The sequence below is a fragment of the Pleurodeles waltl genome, chromosome 4_2, assembly GCF_031143425.1.
Source record: "Pleurodeles waltl isolate 20211129_DDA chromosome 4_2, aPleWal1.hap1.20221129, whole genome shotgun sequence".
Lineage (NCBI taxonomy): Eukaryota > Metazoa > Chordata > Amphibia > Caudata > Salamandridae > Pleurodeles > Pleurodeles waltl.
In genome coordinates, this window is record NC_090443.1 from 690,261,520 (window position 1) to 690,283,573 (window position 22,054).

The 22,054-nt window shown below is 48.2% G+C and overlaps 1 protein-coding gene across 1 annotated transcript in view; it reads left to right on the top strand.

Moving 5' to 3' along the window:
• LOC138293200 (vitellogenin-A2-like) overlaps positions 1–22,054 on the top strand; it is a 383,104-nt gene that overhangs the window by 343,662 nt on the left and 17,388 nt on the right. Inside the window, exons 32-33 of the mRNA XM_069232287.1 lie at positions 536–633; positions 728–887. Of these exons, the coding sequence (XP_069088388.1) occupies positions 536–633; positions 728–887 (258 nt within the window). The remainder of the gene's footprint in view (positions 1–535; positions 634–727; positions 888–22,054) is intronic.

A 22,054-nucleotide genomic window follows, 5' to 3' on the forward strand; every position in this document is an offset into this window, starting at 1 on the left:
TATTCATTAGGCAGCCATATAATCTACTTGAGGGTATGAAAGCATTAATTGGGATGACTTGTTGATGAGGTGGAGATAAATTCCTTTGAACAACCTTACCTGAAACAAATAAGCAAAAGATACATTCTGGGTGACAATCCAGAGGTATTAATCGAGTATGAGTCCAAAGTTTTTTTCACATGTGATAAGAAATGGAGGAAAATCCTAATCATAGCAAAAATAAAGTTTATTATCACCAGTCAGTAGTAACTCTATCTGGGATGATAATTGGTTTAAGAAAATTGTCAATCATCTGTTTGCTAATGGCAAGCTGGCATCTCTTATGTTTTGGAGGCTGCAAGCTGAATGGATCGATGAGGGCTTCTACTTATTGGATGTAGGCATTGAATGGGATCACTCTTGGTACCGAGAAGCTCTGTAATCTTTTACTCAGTAAGAAGAACCCATTCAGTGTTGTTCCATGAGAATCATTGCGCTGTATGGTATGGTAAACCCTTTGATTTTGAAAATACTGATACAGTTTTTTTTATTACAGAGCCATTTGTCATGATTACAAAAGAGGGAGCCGGCCTTTCCCTCATAGCACCAGACTACGGCATTGAGAAACTTTATTATGATGGAATCACGTGCACGGTACAGTGTTACCTTTATTTCATGGTTGGTTTATCCTACATGAAAATTAGCAGAGTCTAAAATCAAATAACTTTTACTGTGCCTTTAATTGAAGATTGTAACAACGGTGTGGATGAAAGGCAAGACATGTGGAGTTTGTGGTCATCACGATGATGAGAAAGAACAAGAATTCCAGATGCCTGATGGATCTGTAGCTAAAGATGAGCACAGTTTTGCTCACTCTTGGATTTCCGAAGAAGGATCCTGCTCTGGCGGTAAGACATTTCTTTAGGTACATGACCTCAATTTTCATGCTCAAAAGACACCCTACATACAGGACACAACTCCCTGTTTATATAAAAAACAAGGTTTTCTGGATAGGGAAGTATTAATGCTGCAGCACAAAACATTCTGTTATTTCACACAGCATGAACAAAGCAGTCAACATTGATACAAACACTTCCACAACCTCTGTAATATATAATTGTGCAACAATCTGGGACTACAGCTTTCTCAACATTCATAAATGTGATCTGTCACACAATTGCATTGCATTCAATAGTTGTATCATTTATGCCCTTATTTTAGTATCTAGATTTGACAATAATATCGCTGTTAAAATGCGTCATACTTACCTGAGGTCCCACAGCTTCTTCTGACTACAAAAATTAAAAAAGCAATCAGTTTACAGAGTGATCATTAATAGAGCAACACTTTTGTGAGACAGGCAAAATGAGGCCTATTTACCCCCAAGTCAGGAGTTTAATCCTGGAAAGGGTGAAACTTGATATAATGTTTGATTCATTGTCTTTAGGACCTTTCACTGAAATCAATGATGCTGTCCTCAGGAGGAAACACTTTTATTTCTAATGTGTTTAATTGTGTATCTAGGTATTTTAGGGGCAGTTTTAAGAACAGCAGCAGCACTTTTCTAGCGCCCCTTAGCGCCCCCCCTAATACCACCATGTGTGCGCTATATTTAACATACGGCACACCATGGTGGTAGTTAGGGATCTAGCGTCAAACATTTTGACACTTGTTTGGCGCTTTGCAGGATTAGCATAAAAAATGTTGATGCTAATCCTACAAAGCACCTAGGAGGCCCATTGAAAACAATGGGAGCCTCATTGAAGCAGGCTTAAAAAATGCCAATAAAAATGACGCAAAGAAATATTTTAGATTTCTTTGTGCCATTTTTATTTTTGACCCCCCAATAGGGGAACACCTCCCTTGCATACATTATGCCTGGTGCAGGCATAATGTGAAGCAAGGGGTTACAAATTGGCTCAATGCATGCATTGTGCCACTTTGTAAATCTGGCGGAGCGATTTTGGCCTTGTGGGGCCACATTAGAGTAAAAAGAAAATTACACTATTGTGGCGCAATGAGGCGCTAGGGGCTCTTAAATATGCCCCTTAGTTTTTAATCTGGTGGCATGATTGATTTTTGAAAATGTACTTGCAAACCCATATGTTAAAGTGTAGTGTAGATCCTTTTCCAGCTTTACTGGATTGTTCATCCTGATCAGCCAGCTATTGATCTATGGAGATAATTTGCCAAGCTGCTCTCATTTAGTTACATAGATTGTATACCATTGGCATTGAGCATACACACAGATGGATCAGTTTATGATTACAGTTGAACAGGAAACTTGTCCGTCTGTAGCCACAGCTGAGCAGTTACGGTTAAAATTGCCAGATTCAATAGGTAGCTGTTCTGCATTGTAGCGAGAAAAAATACAAAGGCACAAACAGTTGAAAACTTCCTGAGGGAGGTTGAGAATATTGATGCAATTGTTGCAAATTAACTGAAAAATAAGACATTCCCGTGTAGACTACTGTTCTGTTACTTTTACAGTTCGGTGGGAACAAAGGATTGAAGCAAGAAGTAAATAAACCATTACTAATAACTGGAGTATCATGCCCATAATTCACCCGAACCTGTGTATTAAGTGGTGTATTCCCAGAGAACAAGAAGTATCATACGGGAAACATCTTTTCCTAATTTCTCTGAAATATTCAGGTTTAGATATCTGTGGCCAATACTTTTTTTCCAAAATCCGCTCCAAGGCCACTTTGGTCACACACACATATGCAGTTGATAGCGCGTCAGAACCTTGATAAGTTAACTTACAAGGAGACACGCCTAGGTCGATGAACCTTTGGACCAAGTTCGGGGACTTCCCAGTACGAGATGTCTTTTTGGCATCACAAATCAATAGATCAATAAACCAATCAAGATTCACAGTAACTACTCATCAAGTCAATCAATAACGTTTAACACGATCAATAAGTTAAACACGCCACTGACCCTTCAGCCATGAATAACCACACCAATTTAGTTAAGGATTAGGATATTTATTTCCCTATTTGTTAAAACCTAATATCATTTCTGTTGATCTCAATAGCAATTTAATATTATTATGAACTCATCTAATTTGAAATTAGAACGCAGTTAATTAATGCATAGAGAATATTCATTCAGTAATTAGGCACATCATTAATATGAAGCAACTTAGCAAAGTCTCAATAATGCGTGATTCAACAAAGATAGAACTCAGTCATTTGTCTATTTGCATCAGATATTTGTGAACACCTTTACTAACCTCAAATTAGCATTAGCATGTTGGGCTTCATGCAAAACAATTTAGCAAACATGAATTTAGAAAACATCTAAACTATGGCCTCTATCAAAATAGCAGTTGGTACCTAGAAAGAAAAGGCAACAGACAATGGCAATTTGGCATCAGATAATTACCAATCCAACAGATCAGCAAACAGCGTCAGTCTTCGTCCTCAGGACATCAGTCGATTCACCATCAGCAGAGATAGGACGGGGCAAAGTCTCAATATAGCATAGCTAAGGAATAGAATCTTCCCTCATATGGAGGAGAAGTAAGTATCAGGTGAGCATGGGTAGAGGATGGTTTAAAGTATCAGGACAGAGCAAAAGAGTTAAAGTCTCTGTGAAGTAAGTGGAGTCTCCAAGTTTCTGCGCCCCAAACTACTTGGGTCATTCCGTTAAATCAAAACTGTCTAATTTGCCCTTAATTCCTTATTGGATAATAATTGGTGCATCGTTATCTCTGACCAATAATTCTTCACACACTTCACCATAATTTTCCACAAACCACAGTTCTCATGTCGCGGATTGGTCCACATTATTGACGTCTTCATCGGTTGGAATGTCAGGTAAGAAAAGTTACACTTTGCGCTCTTGTCAGTATCTCCATTGTTTCTCCTACTCCAGGCAGCCTTGCACCTGTTACGAATTACATTGTTGCATTCGGCAAGAATGTCTCCTTGAGCCAGTCGGTCTCATGAGAAAGAATTTACTACGGCTACACACACATAACTTTTGGAAAAGTACAGCTTCGTGTCCTTCAGGAAAACAGCACATTGCACGTTAGAAAAATACAATTTAATATGAGGCCAGGCAGCTAGGCCCAGACTCTCGCTAAGCTAAGGCCTATTAAATTAATAAGCAAAACTCTTAATACATAACTCTAATTATGATATGATAACACAAATTCAAATCATTAGTACATAATCAATTCAGAATTAACAGCTTTTCATCAGTCTTCCTATACATTGGTAGCCACTCCCCGTGGGCACATGTCAAACGTGTGTATTATTTTCTACGTTAACACATTTTCTATGTAGCTTCAACACACAATGGCCCTCATTACAACATTGGCGGTAAAAGCCGCTTACCGCCGTGCAGAAGACCACCAACACACTGCGACAGCAGCGGAATTCCGCCACGGTCATTATGACCCACAGCTCGGAATCCGCCAAAATTGAGACACCCACACAAGTCCGCCACACCAAAGGTCAGTGATAAATTGGCAATAACAAAACCTCCACCGTCACGCCAACAGAAATACGCCCACACTATCACAACCCACTAATCCACGCAGCGGTCTTTCAACCGTGGTATTCCATTGGCGGTACACACCGCACGCTCAAAATGCACACACATTTACAAAACACATCCACATTGGACAATTAAAAATACACACACCTGATACACATACACACACCACTCCCACACACCCAATACAATATAAAACACACACCCACATCACCCACAAACCCCTACGACCACAATTGCGACAGAAGGCCAGAGAGAGACACTACAATCTACAACCAAGCATCCACAGGCACACAACACCATCAGCCACATAACATCCACGCACCTCACACAACACACCACTAAATATCACCCCACATATCACAACACACACCACCCCACACATCACCCACACCATCCCATGGCACGGCAAAGACACCCCAGGTTCTCTGAGGAGGAGCTCAGGGTCATGGTGGAGGAAATCATCCGGGTAGAGCCACAGCTATTCGGATCACAGGTGCAGCACACCTTCATAGCTAGGAAGATGGAGCTATGGCGAAGAATAGTGGACAGGGTCAACGCAGTGGGACAGCACCCAAGAAATACGAATGACATCAGGAAGAGGTGGACCGACCTACGGGGGAAGGTGCGTTCCTTGGTCTCAAGACACCACCTTGCCGTTCAGAGGACTGGCGGCGGACCCCCACCTCCTCCCCCACAACTAACAACATGGGAGGAGCAAGTCTTGGCTATTCTGCATCCTGAGGGCCTCGAAGGAGTAGCTGGAGGAATGGACTCTGGTAAGTCAAACCTTAACTACTATATCCCCCACCCTACCTGCATGCCATCACATACCCCCACCCTCGCCCTCACCCCCAGCACTCCTACTCCTCACAAATGTCCCAATATCACAAACCACACATCCCAACACCAAGCTCTGCATGCAACAACAAAGCACGGACACCCATCACCAATGCATGGCCACTGCACATACCCATACACCCCCCTAAACCATCATCACACAAGGTCCCACACAGGAATGCAAGCACTGGGGTACACGGTCACCCACCCATTGCGCACCATGGTACACCCAGATGTAATATTCATTCTTTTACACCCCTGCAGGACCCCTACCCAACGTCACCACCCAGAAAGGTCCACACATGTCCACACCACCAACAGAAGAGGCCCACAGTGATGACAGCAACTCTGTCCAACTGGATCTAGACGACCAGCCCGGCCCATCTGGGACCTCGGGACAGTCGGTTCCTCTCACACTGGCACAGGCCACTACAGAGCTTGCCCCCTCTGGAAACACCAGCACAGCACCCACCCAGCGGGCCCATACCTCTGTCCCCAGGACACGTCAATCAGCAGTGTTTCCACCACTACAGGGAACCCAGGCTAACCCACTACCCCAACAACAACAGGGACCTGGGAGCAGTGGCAGTGGGCACACCGTTCAGGGGACAGAGGCCCAGGGAAACAGGGGAACTGGGAGGACTGCAGTGCGACAGGGGGAGGACAGGTCCAGGGAACCCACTCTCCACGAGGCCTTCTCCAACATCATGGGAGCGTACCATCATTCCCAGGAGACGATGGCAACGGTACTGGCCAAGTTTCAGGAGACCCAGCGGCTGCAGGAGGAACAGTATTTGGGCTTCAGGGAGGAACTCAGATCCATCAATTCCACCCTGGGCACCATCGTAGGGGTGCTGAAGGAAGTCCTTAACACCAGGAGGGACACTGTGGCACAACAATGGGCCCCTGAAACTGGCCTGGACGATGAACTGCCCACCACCTCCGCCGGCGCAAGTGGACAGGGGGCACCGCCACAGGACCACCACACCAGCACCCCACCCCCTGCAGAGGGAGAACCACTCCAGAAACGGTCCCTGAGATCCAGGATAAAGAGAGAGAACGATGCCAAGACCCCCGCCAAGAAATGAGGCCGCCCTGAATGTTATCCTTTTGTCCCACCTTATCACCCTGTCCATCCTCAAACTGCCCCAGCTCCACTTCCTATGCCCTTTTGGACAATGCACCAGTGAGACTAATAGACTGGACTCTGCCATGGACATTCCTCCACCATCACCCCTCACCATTTTACAAACCCATCCAATATTGAGCACTTAAATAAACACCCTTAAAGCACAAAACTATCTGAAGTCTGTCTGTGATTTTGAAATAGTGTATGAGCAACTACAGTGACAAAATGCTCTTTCAATTGTAATGTCAACATACCTATGTCACACAGCTCTAGTCCATGAGGAAACAAAGCAGATGTCACACAGTGGGACTCACATCTGTGAAATCGTAAGGGAAAGTGACAACTCAGTGACCATACACTGGGTGAAAAGGACAGACAGTAGAGAGGTAGTAGTGTTAAAGTACATGTAGTAGGCAGGTTTGTCTTCTTACCTGTGTCTCACTGGAAGTATTGCAGGATCACAGAGTTCCTGTTGTCGATGTCCTCTTCTTCTGCTTCCTCGTCTTCGCTGTCCACAGGCTCCACAGCTGCCACAACACCTCCATCTGGACCATCCTCCTGCAGAAAAGGCACCTGTTGTCGCAAAGCTAAGTTGTGAAGCATACAGCAGGCCACGGTGATCTGGCACACCTTCTTTGGTGAGTAGAATAGGGAACCACCTGTCATATGGAGGCACCGGAACCTGGTCTTCAGGAGGCCGAAGGTCCGCTGTATAATCCTCCTAGTTCGCCCATGTGCCTCATTGTAGCGTTCCTCTGCCCTTGTCCTGGGCTTCCTCACTGGGGTCAGTAGCCATGACAGGTTGGGGTAGCCAGAGTCACCTGCAAATGGCGAGGGACAACTGTTAGACACACACTAACCTGTAGGGATATCCCCAGACCCAGACAACTATTCCCACTGATTTGGTTCCAGGTGCTCACGTAATAGCCACACGCAGTGCCTCTGGAGTTGCCCCATTACATAAGGGATGCTGCTATTCTGCAGGATGTAGGCGTCATGCACTGAGCCAGGGAATTTGGCATTAACATGGGAGATGTACTGGTCTGCCAAACCCACCATCTGCACATTCATCGAATGGTAACTCTTCCGGTGAACACCTGTACACATGTTCACTCCTGCGGGGGGGGGGACCAAGGCCACATGTGTCCCATCAATGGCACCTATGATGTTGGGGGCCAGGGCATAGAAGTCACCTTTCACTGTAGGCAAATCCTCCACCTGAGGGAACACGATGTAGCTCTGCGTGTGTTTCAGCAGGGCAGACAACACTCTGGACAACACGTTGGAAAACATAGGCTGGGACATCCCTGATGCTATGGCCACTGTAGTTTGAAAAGACCCACTTGCAAGGAAATGGAGTACTGACAGCACCTGCACTTGAGGGGGGATTACTGTGGGATGGCGAATAGCTGACATCAGGTCTGGCTCCCACTGGGCACACAGTTCCAGGATTGTGTTCCCAGGAGCCAATGACGATGTACGCCGGCGGTGACGGGACGTACCGCCGGGGACGTGACCGCCATTTTCTTTCTGTTCAATCACTCGATACCTGATCTTCGACAGGAGAGGACCTACACTGCAAGTGCTGCTGTGACCTCAGTCTGGAAGAGACAATGGCTTGTGTGTCTGGGGAAAAGGCCCCTGCCTTCAGCACGGAGGAGTTGGAGAAACTCTTGGATGGGGTCCTATCCCAGTACACGCTACTCTACGGTCCTCCAGACAAACAGGTAAGTACACTGTGAGCATGCTGTATGGGCAATGGCTGTGTGGAGTGGTTTGGATGAAAGATAGGGGGGGAGAATGATGCGTGCATGAAACAATGGTGAGTGCATGTGCCACATGGCAAGGATAGGGATGCGGGCCAATGACTGTGACGGTGCAGTTGGTAATAACTTCTATTTTTCCCCTGTACAATTCATGTAGGTCAGCGCCCACCAGAAGAAGGATACTTGGCGTGCCATCGCCTAGGACATTCGGACCCTGGGGGTCTATCACAGACGGAGCACCCACTGCTGGAAAAGATGGGAGGACATTCGCCGCTGGAGCAAGAAGACGGCGGAGGCCCAGCTGGGGATGGCCTCCTAACGTGGGAGGGGTGCCCGTTGCACCACGACCCCCCTGATGTTCAGGATCCTGGTGGTGGCGTACCCGGATTTGGATGGGCGCTTGAGGGCATCACAGCAGCAACAAGGGGGTGAGTACACTCTCATTCTGCTGATTCAGCACGTAGTGGAGGTGTCTGGGTGGTGGAGGTGAGCTGTGGGTTCCCCAGGCCAGGGGAGTGTGCTAGTTAAGTCCCCTTTTTCAGGCAGACCCTGTGGCACCCCACCCCACCTGGGTACAGTGCCAACTACACCTAGTCAGGCTCCTGTGACATCCATGTGTGCAGATATCGGCCATAGCCTTGTGGGCCATGTCCCAGGGATTGAATAGTGGACCCCAAGTGCGCGACGTGGTGCAGGGGGCTTCTGTGTCTGTCGTGTCCGCCAACGGTAGCGGTAATGCATGCACTCAACATGTCTTTCTTCTGTCTCCCCCCCCTTTTTGTGGTCTCCCTGTACATGTGTGGAGGAGCAGTGGCACCAGAGCAGGAGGGAGCTGCATCCCACATGGCCCTGGAGGGCAATACTACGGAGTCTGATTTCACCAGTGGGACGGAGGGCGAGGGGAGCTCCACGGCGGGGACAGGAGCTGACACCAGTGATACGGTCTCTTCCTCTGATGGGAGCTCCCTTGTTGTGGCGGCCCCATCTGTGCCCCCCGCATCTTCAGGTACAGCCGCAACCCCCCTCCAGCCCGCCCTCCCAGCAGGCCCTCAGCCTTTGCCCCGTGCCCACTCACCCAGGAGGGTGGACATCTCCTTCGCCCCAGGCACCTTAGCCCCTGTCCCAGTCACCCCTGCTGCCCTCTGTGAGGAGGCCATTGACCTCCTCAGGTCCCTCACTGTTGGGCAGTCTACCATTTTGAATGCCATCCAGGTTGTAGAGAGGCCGTTGCAACAGACCAATGCATTCCTGGAGGGCATTCATTCTGGTTAGGCAGCCCTTCAGCGAGCTTTTCTGACTCTGGCCTCAGCACTGATGGCAGCCATTGTCCCTGTCTCTAGCCTCCCCCCTCCAGCTTCCTCCACCCAGACCCAATCCCCTGTACCTCAGCCTACCCCAAGCACACCATCAGACCAGCATGCACACACCTCAACACACAAAGGAAGCTCAGGCAAACATAAGCACCACACATCCCACAGGCACTCACGCATGCATCACACACATGCAGACATAGCAACATCCACTGCCTCCACTGTGTCCCCCTCCTCCTCCTCTCCCTCCTCCCTCCCAGTCTCCACTCACACCTGCATGCACCACTTCTACAGCCACCACTTCCATCACCAGCACACCCACCACCACACCCCACTCACGTGCAGTCACCACCCCACTACCATTCACACATCCCCTGTGTCCTCTCCAAGTGTGTCTGTGACGCCACCTCCCAAGGTACACAAACGCAGGCACACACCCACCCAACAGCCATCCACCTCACGACAGCCTCCAGCGCATGCACCTTCACCCAAAGTCACCAAACGTACACCTCCTACAACCACAACCTCTTCCTCCACTCCCAAACCCCCTCCAGCTACCCATCCCAGTGTTCCTAAGAAACTTTTCCTGTCCACCCTTGACCTCTTTACCGCACCTCCCCCACCCCGTCAGTCTCCTAGGGCCCGACTCTCCAGGTCCCAACCTAGCACCTCAGCCACAACATCGACGTGACCAGTGGTGCCAGTAGTCACCGGATTCTGGAGTGCACCAGGCAGCAGGGCAGCCAGTGTGGCAAGGAGCCACAGCACAGACAGTCCCCCACCTGTCAAGCATCAAAAGTTGGCCAGTGCCCGGCAGGAGAGGGGGAAGACAACAGCCACCAAAGCCGCTCCCAGGGGTACAGGTGGGAGTGTGGAGTCAGCTGCAACACCTTCCAAGGTGGGGAAGGGGCACAAGAAACCCGGCAAGTCTGGGATGATCAGAACGGTGGAGAAGACCGCCATCAGCCCCGCTGCCCAGGAGCCGGCCGGCAGCAACCCCGCTGCCCCAGACAGGACCACCAGCAGCAGCCCCGCTAGCCCAGACAGGACCGCCAGCATCAGCCCCGCTGGCCCAGACAGGACCGCCAGCATAAGCCCCGCTGCCCAGGAGCCGGTCAGCAGCAGCCCCGCTGCCCCAGACAGGACCGCCAGCAGCAGCCCCGCTGGCCCAGACAGGATCGCCAGCATCAGCCCCGCTGCCCAGGAGGCGACCGCCAGCAGCAGCCCCGCTGGCCCAGACAGGACCGCCAGCAGCAGCCCTGCTGCCCAGGAGGCGACCGCCAGCAGCAGACCCGCTGGCCCAGACAGGACCACCAGTATCAGCCCCGCTGCCCAGGAGCCGGCCAGCAGCAGCCCCGCTGGCCCAGACAGGACCGCCAGCAGCAGCCCTGCTGCCCAGGAGGCGACCGCCAGCAGCAGCCCCGCTGGCCCAGACAGGACCGCCAGCAGCTGAAGCGCTGCCAAAGACACCGCCACCACAAGCACCGCTGCCAAGGACACCACCGCCACAAGCACTGCTGCCAAGGACACCGGCGCCACAAGCACCGCTGCCAAAGACACCACCGCCATAAGCACCGCTGCCAAGGACACCGCCGCCACATGCACCGCTGCCAAAGACACCACCGCCACAAGCACCTCTGGCAAGGACACCACCACCACAAGCACCGCTGCCAAGGACACCGCCGCCACAAGCACCGCTGCCAAAGACACCGCCACCACAAGCACCGCAGGCCCATGAGCGCCAAAAGCACTGACACTACTGAGGCCGCCACGAGCAGGATGACGCACCAAGCCCCCTCCAGAACCAGTGGAGATTTACATCCACTACCTCTGTCGTTGGCAGGATGAAGCACTCTGGGCACCAAGCCCCCTCCAGAACCAGTGGAGTATGGCATCCACTACCTCTGTCCTTAGCAGGATGAAGCACTCTGGGCACCAAGCCCCCTCCAGAACCAGTGGAGACTGTTATACACTTAAGAGACTGTGGCTTTGCACTCCCCAGGATTGAACAGTGGGCAAACCACCCACTGTAAAGACTTGTGAGACTGTGGCTTTGCACTCCTCAGGATTGAACAGTGGGCAAACCGCCCACTGTAGAGACTTGTGAGACTGTGGCTTTGCACTTCCCAGGATTGAACAGTGGGCATACCACCCACTGTAGAGACTTGAGAGACTTTGGCTTTGCACTCCCCAGGATTGAACAGTGGGCAAACCACCCACTGTAGAGACTGTGGCTTTGCACTTCCCAGGATTGAACAGTGGGCAAACCACCCACTGTAGAGACTTGAGAGACTGTGGCTTTGCACTCCCCAGGATTGAACAGTGGGCATGGGGCCCCCTCGTGGATTTGGCGTTGTGCACTCAACCGGCTGAGGTGCCCACCCTTTCCCTTCCCCCTGAGGTGCCTGTTTTATTACTATCTGATGCCCTTGCAGTGTTCTCTCCGTCATGTGCGGGTATCTTGTGTGGGCCTCGCCCATGCAGTGTGGGCCTCTTGGTCCACAGACTTTAAGGGTGGAATACCTTGGACTAATATTCTTGGTGTATATATTTGTAAATAGTGTATGTATATTATTTGACTACTGAATTTTAATATATTACAATGGTTCACCTCATTTCCTTTTGTCTTTGCATTCTTCCGGTGGGGTTGGAGGGTGTAACTGTAATGTATCTTGCTGTATTAGTGTGTGTGTTGTCATGGGTGAGGTTGGGGGTGGGAGTGTTGCGTGTGTGTGTCACTGTTTTTTCCCTCCCCCCTCCCCTGTGTCGTAGATGCAGTACTCACCGTGGTCTTCGCCGCCGGCGTTCATGCTCCTGGTAGAGGAGCAAGAAGATAAGGGCTGGTAAAATGTGGAGCTCTGGTTCCATGGTGTCCTGGTTCCTCGTGGGGTGTGCAGAGGTGAGCGTTTTCCCTTTGAAGTCCTGTTTCCGCTGTGTTTTTGTTTGCGGTGAATCCACCCCGGAAAAGGTGGCGGATTGGTAGGTTGTGATACTGTGGGCGGTACATTGTCTCCCACCTGTCTGTTGGCGGTGACCGCCGCGCTGTTTGTACCGCCGTGGCGGTCGGAGTGTTAAAGTGACTGTCTTTGTTGGCGGTTTCCGCCACGGTCGTAATTCCATTTTATTTTCTGCCAGCCTGTTGGCGGTCTTACCACCGCTTTAACACCGACCGCCAGGGTTGTAATGACCCCCAATATATCTCAAGCTTTTCATGTTAATATTGCTTTTAAAGGACACACTCCAACAATCCCTCCTCTGATGACTCTTGTCATCACACAAAACCTTCCCCAAAAAATTTCACATCCTAAAATTCTTTCAACTCTATCTCCTCCCTTATTGGCTTCCCCTTTGATTTTTCCCTATACAATTTTTCCCTTTGTTTTTCTTCTCTCCTCTTATTATTTTTCACCATTTTCAATTTTATTCTTTTGCTAATTTTACATGCCACCCACAATCCAAATAAACAAGCTATAACAATCAATATCCCCTGTACTATTTTAGACAAGATCCCATGCCAAATGTTACTAAGCCAATTCCCCACTGAAGCAAAACCTTTCCCAACCTTTTCTCAAACACCTGGCTCTTTCAATTCCTTCATATCTGCACTATCCCTAGTCAAGTTAGTAAGCATACTTCTAATCTCATTACTATTATGTGGCATATATGCACTACGATGACGCTCATTAAGCATCTTACAGACTCTGCCATTTTTCACTAAAAGAATGTCTAAAACAAGCCTATTTTGAAGAATCATAGCTCTTTCCGCAGCAAGTTCAGTATCCATCAGGAGTATGGCTCCTGAAAAATTTGTCAGCATGTTCTCCACAATAGTAGACAACTTTCAAATCTTTGTGGAGTTCAAGATAACTCCCACTGAAGGAATTATCGCCCCTAATATGTCTCCTACTACATCAGCATCAGTTTCTCTCTTCTGTCTAGAATGATGTAATTCAGACAATTTCGGAAACCTTTTCAAATCGTCAAGTTGATATATCTTTGGGAAAACTATCCCCAAATAACATGTCCCATACCATCCCTTTGGAAGACGGTAATAAGCATTAAGTCCACATATGTAATAGATCCCTGGGATCGCAGGATCCTGTTCATTTAACATGAACATCCACTTGCTCTGAAACAAAAACACATGCTTACATTCACTCATACCCACAAACACATTGTTATAATATAATATGACTTCGGCCTAGATATGCAAAGCTTCCCTACATGTAATGCTTCTAAAGCTAGCTTCCCTTGTTCTCTAATTGCACCATAACCTTCACTACTAGCAAAAGTCTGCTGCTCCTTTCTCTAATTTACCCTTTAATGCCCTTCTCCTATCTTCCGTATGAGCTAAGAAGCTTCTCTCTACAGGTGTAAGCAAGCATGTCAAATTATTGCGGTGTGCATAAGATGTAGTAATCGTTAATGTCGCCTCAAAGAATCCTTTAACTAACTTTATACTATAATACCTAGCTACCCCACTCAAATCCTCTATTATAGGCACATAAAAAAACACAAGATCATAGTTTGAGTAAAAATACTGAATCTCTTCCTGGTTATAGAATCTTGTTAGCAACAGACTACAACTTATCCCATAAGTTAGGGGCAGACTATGATAGGTAACCCCCTCTTGAACCGAAACAGGAATCTGCATACACAAAAAGCAATCCTTTGCATCCATTGTGTCAACATACTCACTCAGCAAGCAATAGAAAACATTAGTCTCTCTCCCCACCTCACTACGCCAGACCCAGGACCTCCTCACCTTCAGGAGACTCCTCAAAACATGGCTCATCGAACGCTAGCAGCACCCCCCCCACCCACCCCCAGCGCCTCGAAACCCTGTCGGGTACATAGCGCGCTTTATAAATTCACTGATTGATTGATTGATTGATTAGTGGAGAGTTCCCCTTTCGCATTAGTTCCCTCATACAAATATTTCGTATCTAGCTCAAACTTCTCCCAAGCTGTTCGATTTTTACACCAATTCAGCCTCTTCAGCCAGACTCAGGTGTCTATGACCTGGAATCTCTTGATCAAAGCAAAACAACAAGAACTCTTGTTGCCATTCAGCTGTCGTTGCATATGCCCATTCAGCACCCGCGTACCTTCTATTTGCTATTCTCTTTATCTTCAACTTGCGATCACATTGCAACTCTCCTTCACTTAGATCTTCTTTCCTTGTTGTATCAACTTATTCCTCTATTGCATCTTCGAAAACCACTTCTCCCTTTTTCACTTGCAATTCTGGCCACTTATCTCCTTTCAATGTCTCTTTGGTTTTTGATCTTTCCTGTGACAACCTTTCGCCCTCCTCTGGCTCTATGGTGTTTTCTCTTGATGGACCTGCAATCTGCTCAGGAGGAGATTGGACACTTCGACTCCCTTCCACCTCAGCTTCTTCGCCTTCTGGGTCTGTAAAATGCTCTAGCTCATTCCCACAACTGTCTGCTTCTGGGAGAACCTCCTTTTGATTAGGCTCTCCTGCTGCCTCAGTTGAGATAGGCTCACCGTCACCCCTCTGGATCTCTTCTCCTTCATCTCTTACTGGAGTGACTAAGCTGTCCTCCACGGGCTCTCCTTCTGTCTCAGTTCCCTTTGATCACTCTCCGGGCCTGAGACTTCCTTCTCTGTTGTTGGTACTTTCAACAACTCAACTTCCTCATCAGTTGGACACGTCACCTTTTTCGTATGATTGGCGTGGATCCAGTTCGGAATTCCTGCACACTTCACAGCTGTAGTAGTCGTTAGTATCACTTGATATGGCCCCTTCCAACGTGGCTCCAAACACGTCTTCCTTACGTGTTTCTTGATGACAACCCAGTCGCCAGCTCTCAGGTTGTGTCCTGGATCATTTATCGGTGGCACAGTGGTAGCTTCCACCTGGTGAGGAAAAGAACGGACCACATCAGCCAGACCCTTGCAGTAGTCCAACACCATATCATCCGTGATATTCACAAGAGCATTTGCGGGCACTACGGGCAGTCTCATAGCTTGGCCCATGAGAATTTCATGAGGGGACAATCCTGTTTTCTTGTTAGGTGTATTTCTCATTGACATTAACACAAAAGGTAATGCATCAGGCCATTTCAAATTCGTGGCTGCACACAGTTTTTCCATCCTCGACTTCAGGGTACCATTCATCTGCTCCACTAGTCCTGATGCTTCAGGGCGGTAACTACAATGCAACTTCTGCTCAATGTTCAATGCTGCACCAATAACTTAACCACCTCATTGTTGAAGTGACTTCCCCTATCTGATTCTAAAGAGATCAAAAATCCGAAACGTGGTATAAATTCCTTAAGCAGTAGCTTCGCTAATGTGAGACTGTCATTCCTGCGTGTAGGGTATGCTTCAATCCAATGACTAAAGATACACACAATCACTAACACATATCTCAAACCTCTGCACACGGGCATCTCAATATAATCCAATTGCATTCTGCTAAATGGACCTCCAGCTCTCCCAATGTGTCTCATATTCAGCGCTGTTCCTTTTCCCACATTCATCTGTTGACGGATGACACACCTATGGCAAATCACTTCTGCAGCTTGTCTGTCCTTCGGGTCAAACCAGTCAATTTTGAACAACCTGATCATGGCATCCCCCCAATATGTGCTTGACCATGGTAGAACGTTGCAATTTGTGACAAAAGACTGTTCGGCAAGACCATTTTCCCCTCGTCTGAGACCCACAAATCATCAGGCCTTTGTACGCATTCCATCCTGACCCAAGAACCCTTCTCATCTTTGCTGGCACGTCCCTGCAACAATCTTAACTCTTCTAACGTGTCAATCACCCTTAATGCATAACCTGTGCATGTCTCGTTTTCTTTTTCAGGCAACAATTCCCACTGATCCTTAAACGATATACAGTTCAGTGTGCAAAATCTTGCAACTTGATCCGCATATCCATTTCCCATTGAAACAAAGTCTTGTGACTTCAAGTGTGCGCTACATTTCACCACAGCAATTTCATGAGGTAACTGAATCGCGTGCAACAACTCCTTAATTCTCTCACCATTTTTCACTGGCGAACCATAAGAGGTCAAGAAACCCCTCTCTGACCACAGTTGGCCAAAATCATGGACTATTCCGAACCCATACCTGCTATCAGTATAGATAGTCACTCTCAACTGGGCAGAAGCATGGCAAGCTCTAGTAAGAGCAACTAATTCAGCTACTTGAGCAGAATATACTCCTTGAAGCCAAGACGCTTCCAGGATACCAGAAATCGTGCATTCAGCATATCTGGCTCTCAGCACTCCTACTGAGTCTCTCAAACATGAGCCAACAACAAAGATAATTTGGACATTTTCTTCCAATTGGGTATCTTCAATATCAGGCCTCGGTTTGGTGCAAATTCTGTTACCTCAAGACAATCATGTTCTACATCTTTGACATTTTCAACCTCTGTGTTTTCACTTGGAAGCAAAGTTGCCGGGTTCAACACCGTACATCTCTTCAACGTTACATTTGGTGACCCCAATATAATTGTTTCATTTTTAGTCAATCTTGCATTTGTGATGTGCTGCGTTTTAGTACGGGTCAACAGAATTTCATCTGAGTGAGGGACCATGACTGTTATAGGATGTCCCATCACTATACCTTCACACTGTGTGAGGCTTTGTCCAACTGCTGCTACTGCACGCAGACAACCCGGTAAGGCCGCTACAACTGGGTCCAATATAGCTGAAAAATATGCTACTGGTCGGTTTACACCTCCATGGACCTGTGTCAGGATAGACAAAGAACATGCATCACATTCATGACAAAACAGAACAAAAGGCTTCGTGTAATCAGGCATACCCAGAACCAGAGCCCTGCACATGCTCTCTTTTAACTCCGTAAATGCTTTCATTTCCTTCTCTCCCAACACTATGACATCCGGCCCCTCCTTGACTGTCAGTCTCACCAATGGCTTGAAGATGACTGAGAAATTCAGGATCCACTGACGACAGTAACCCACCATTCCTAGAAACATCCTAACATCTCTCCGTGTTGTAGGGGGATTCATCTGTAATAGTGCAGTTACTCTTTCCCTGGATAACTTCCTCGACTCTTTCTCAATTTGATGACCCAAGTACTTGACCTCTTTCTGACAATACTGCAATTTCTTTGGGGACACCTTGTGTCCTTTCTTTCCCAGGTGATTCAGTAAAGCAATCAAATCATACTTGCACTCATCCCTCGTTTTGGATGCGATCAGCAAATCGTCAGTGTACTGCACTAGAGTCGATTGAAAAGGCAACTCCAAAGACTCCAAATCCTTCTTCAATATCTGATTGAATATGGAAGGTGATTCAGAAAACCCTTGAGGAATTTGACACCAACTGTAAACCTTGTCTGTGAATTTAAAACTAAATAGAAATTGACTGTCCTCATGAAGAGGCACAGAAAAGAACACTTGGGACAGATCAATTACTGTGAACCATTCTGCATCGCATGGAATCTGGAACATAATCACAGCCGGATTGGGAACCACTGGGCAGCATTTCACCACTATGTCACTGATATTCCTCAAATCTTGGACAATCTGAACCTTCCCACAAGGCTTTCTCAGCCCCATTATTGGTGAATTACATGGACTGCTCATCACTTCCTTCAAGACTCCCTGTTTTACAAAGTCTGCAATTAATTGCGCAACCTTTATAAGGACATCTTGTGCCATATGATACTGAGGTATCTGGGGGAACGCAGCATTTGGCTTCACACTGACCTTAACTGGTTCTACTCCTTTTATCAACCCTACTTTTTTCCCTGTCAAATCCCACACCTTCTCTTGGGCTGTTCCCTGCAAATCTGCCGGGAGATCAGCCACTGTGAACATCGGGAAGAAGTTAATCAGAGGATATTCCTCGTCTGTGGTCTCAGTTTCAGGCTCTGAAACCTGCTCCTCTACTTCATCATTACTGTTTGTCTGGACATCAATCCCCTCATTGGAACAGGTGATTGAACACATTGTCTTGCACAGTAAGGGCCAGGGGCCAGATGTAGGAAGCCGTTTGCATGATGCAAACTGCGAAAATCGCAGTTTGCGCCATGCAAACAGCCTTCTGCGATGCACATTCACAATTTGCGAGTCGGTACCGACTCGCAAATTGTGAATGCGACTCGCAAATAGGAAGGGGTGTTCCCTTCCTATTTGTGACTCGCATCGCAATGCAGAATTGCTTTGTGACCGCGAATGCGGTCGCAAAGCAATTCGCAGTTACCACCAGTGTCACACTGGTGGTAACTCATTCGCAAAAGGGAAGGGGTTCCCATGGGACCCCTTCCCCTTTGTGAATGTTGCCAAAAAGGTTTTTTCAGAGCAATGGACCACTGCCTGCACTGACAAAACGAAACCAAATGGTTTCGTTATTTTTTTTATTTTGCAACTCGTTTTCCTTTAAGGAAAACGGGCTGCAAAATAAAAAATAAAAACTGCTTTATTGAAAAAGCAGTCACAGACATGGAGGTCTGCTGACTTCAACAGGCCACCATCCCTGTGAGTGCAGGGACTCGCTATGGGGTCGCAAAATGCGACCCACCTCATTAATATTTATTATGCATCCGATATTGCGACTCAGAAATTCCACAATTTCCGAGTCGCAATATCGGAAATTCGTACATCTGGCCCTTGATGTAGCAAAAATGTGCGAGTTGCAAATGGCCCGAATCGCAATTTGAAACGCCGCAAAATCGGAAATGGGATGCAAGAACCCCATTTCCGAATCGCAAATTGCGACGTGAGCCATTACCGACTCGCTAATTCTGCGACCCCATTGTGCGACTCGCAAATAGGGAGACGCAATTTGCGAGTCGCAAACCATATGAAAAAGCCACTCGCAAATTGCGACTAGACGCAAAAAGCCCATTTTGCACACCCAAATTACCACTAACTCAGAGCAGGTGGTAACCATAACCAAAGTATAAAAGGATACCCAGAAGGCATCTGGGTTACTCAAGATGGCTGAAATATATGTGATAGCAAGGAGGAGGAGAGTCCACGCCGCACAGCAGAGGAGGAGGAGGAGCCAGAGACAGGAGAGGATATACAGAACCAGGCAGACACTTTTCCAACAAACTGAGGAGGAGATATATGATAAATACAGACTCAGCAGTGCAGCAATATTAGAATTAATAGATCTACTCAATCCGCAGCTTCAACGCGTGGCAGCACCATCCCCACACATGTGCAAGTGCTATGCTCACTGCACCTCTTGGCCTCAGGTAGCTATCAGGGGGTCATTGCTGTGGCAGGTGGGGTATCCCAAAGTGCACTCTCACGGTTCTTCAGATGTTTCTTATATGCCATACTCACACACATGCCCAGATACATTTACCTACCCAGGAATGAGGCAGAAATCAACAGCACCAAGTTGGAATTCTACAGAATTGCCAACTTCCCTCATGTGATAGGGTGTGTAGACGGGACACATATACAAATATGCCCTCATGCAAATCTGGAATATCTGTTCCGCAACCGGAAGTGTACACACTCACTGAACATCCAGGTGGTATGTGACGCCCATTATGTCATCACTGACATGGTAGACAAATTTCTAGGGAGTACATATGACTCGTACATTTTCAGGCACGGTGGGATACACCAACGCCTAGAACGTGGGGAGTTTGGAGACGGATATCTATTAGGTATTGCTGCAGACACCCTGAAGACATACACACAGGTCACTGTAGAAACCATCCATGCCCTTCTAACATTGTTCATTTTTGCCAAACAGGTGACAGTGCATATGCGCTACGACCATGGATACTTACCCCGTACCTAACACCCAGCAATGAGATTGAGAGGCGATATAACTGTGCACATAGGAGGGCCAGAAATGTCATAGAGAGGACCTTTGGACTGTTAAAGGCAAGATTCCGATGCCTCCACAGAAGTGGAGGTGCGCTCCAGTATGCCCCAATAACAGCATTCAAGATAGTTGGCGCATGCGCTATACTGCACAACATTGCCACCAGACGTGGGCTACATCTCACCCCTGAAGACCCAGATTCGGAGGATGAAGAGCAAGAGCTACCACATCGCCATTCTGGGGATAGAAGCATTGCAAATCAAGGCAGACAGAGACGGGACCACATTGCAAACCAATACTTTGGAAGGTACGTGGTAACTGTCACCACACACACTAATGTCACACACAAAGAGCCCAGTTGTGAAGTGGAACAAACAATAAGTTTTATTATGTGAACCTAATAAGTGAAGAACTGAACTTTTGTGAAGGGGCTGTAAATGTCCACCTTCAATGAGGACACATTCACTTCATGTGCCTCATGTGTCCTGCAGTGCATGGGCCTAACACCTCCGCCTGGGACGCCCAGCATGGCTAGTGCTCGGTGTGTCAGCAGACCCCTGACGTGCACTGCCACTCCTCAAGACACGTGTGTCTGTGGCAGATGCGCTGCTGACGGTGGACCCCTCCTCACTATCCTGAGGTGTCTCTGCCGTGCCCCTAGCCACCTGTCTAGCCTCCAGCATGTCCACAGCGTGGGAAATGTGACCCAGTCCCCGAGCCACATCCTCTGCAAATTGGCCCAAGTCTACCTGCAAACTCACAGTACGGCGTGACAGCCCTGTGGTGTTGACTGCGAGACGGACGATGGATGCAGCCATGCAGTCCAATCTGTGTACCAGTTGCCGCTCACTGCGCCTTGCACTCTGTCTCTCTGACACTAGTTCTGTTACCAGTTGCCGTATGGAGAGAGCAAGGTCACCGACATTATCGTTCAAACGTGTGAACTGTGTGTTCACTTGTGCCAGCCCATTGGTGAAATTATGCTCCATCCGTTGCATTGCCCCAGAAATGATTCTCATCTGCCTTGTTTGCAGGCGCTGACCAGATATGAGGGCTGCCTCAGCTGCGGACATGGATGAGTCACCTCCATCCTCCTGGGACACTGCTTGGACATGAAGTCTGCGTCTGCGACGCAGTGGTGCTTCAGGGTCCTGCTGTCTGACACTGTGGCTGGGACCGGGTGCTGTGTCTATTTCCACCATGTCCATTGGTTCAGCTGGAGGGAACTGTGGTGGTGTGGTGCTGGGCCCTGTAGTGGCTGCTTCAGACTCCTGTGCTGCCTGTTGGCTGCTTTCTGCACCCTGGACGGTGTGGCTGGTGGGGGTGTCTTGTGGGAGACCTGTGGGACATAGGGAACACACTATCAGTATCTAACATCTGTTGTATGCCTCCTAATAAACAGTTGCCTATAAGCTGACTACTGTACTACATTGCCCATAATGCACCATTCTGGTGGTTGCAAGTCTGGAATGGAGCTAGTTTAGTTGTGCATGCTGCTGTGTACTGGGTGGGTGGGGGTATGGCAGTTATGGGTGTACATGCATGTTTCATGGTACTCACTTTTTGATGTCCCTGGCGTTGACGTGTCCAGTACTCCCATTCCTGACACTGCCTCAGGCTCAAGGGTCTGTTCTACCAGTTCCTCCATGGGTGTGGGTGGTGGGACGGTGGATGGGCCTCCTCCTGTGCCCCTCATCTCCCTGAGTCGCTCTGCCACCCTCTC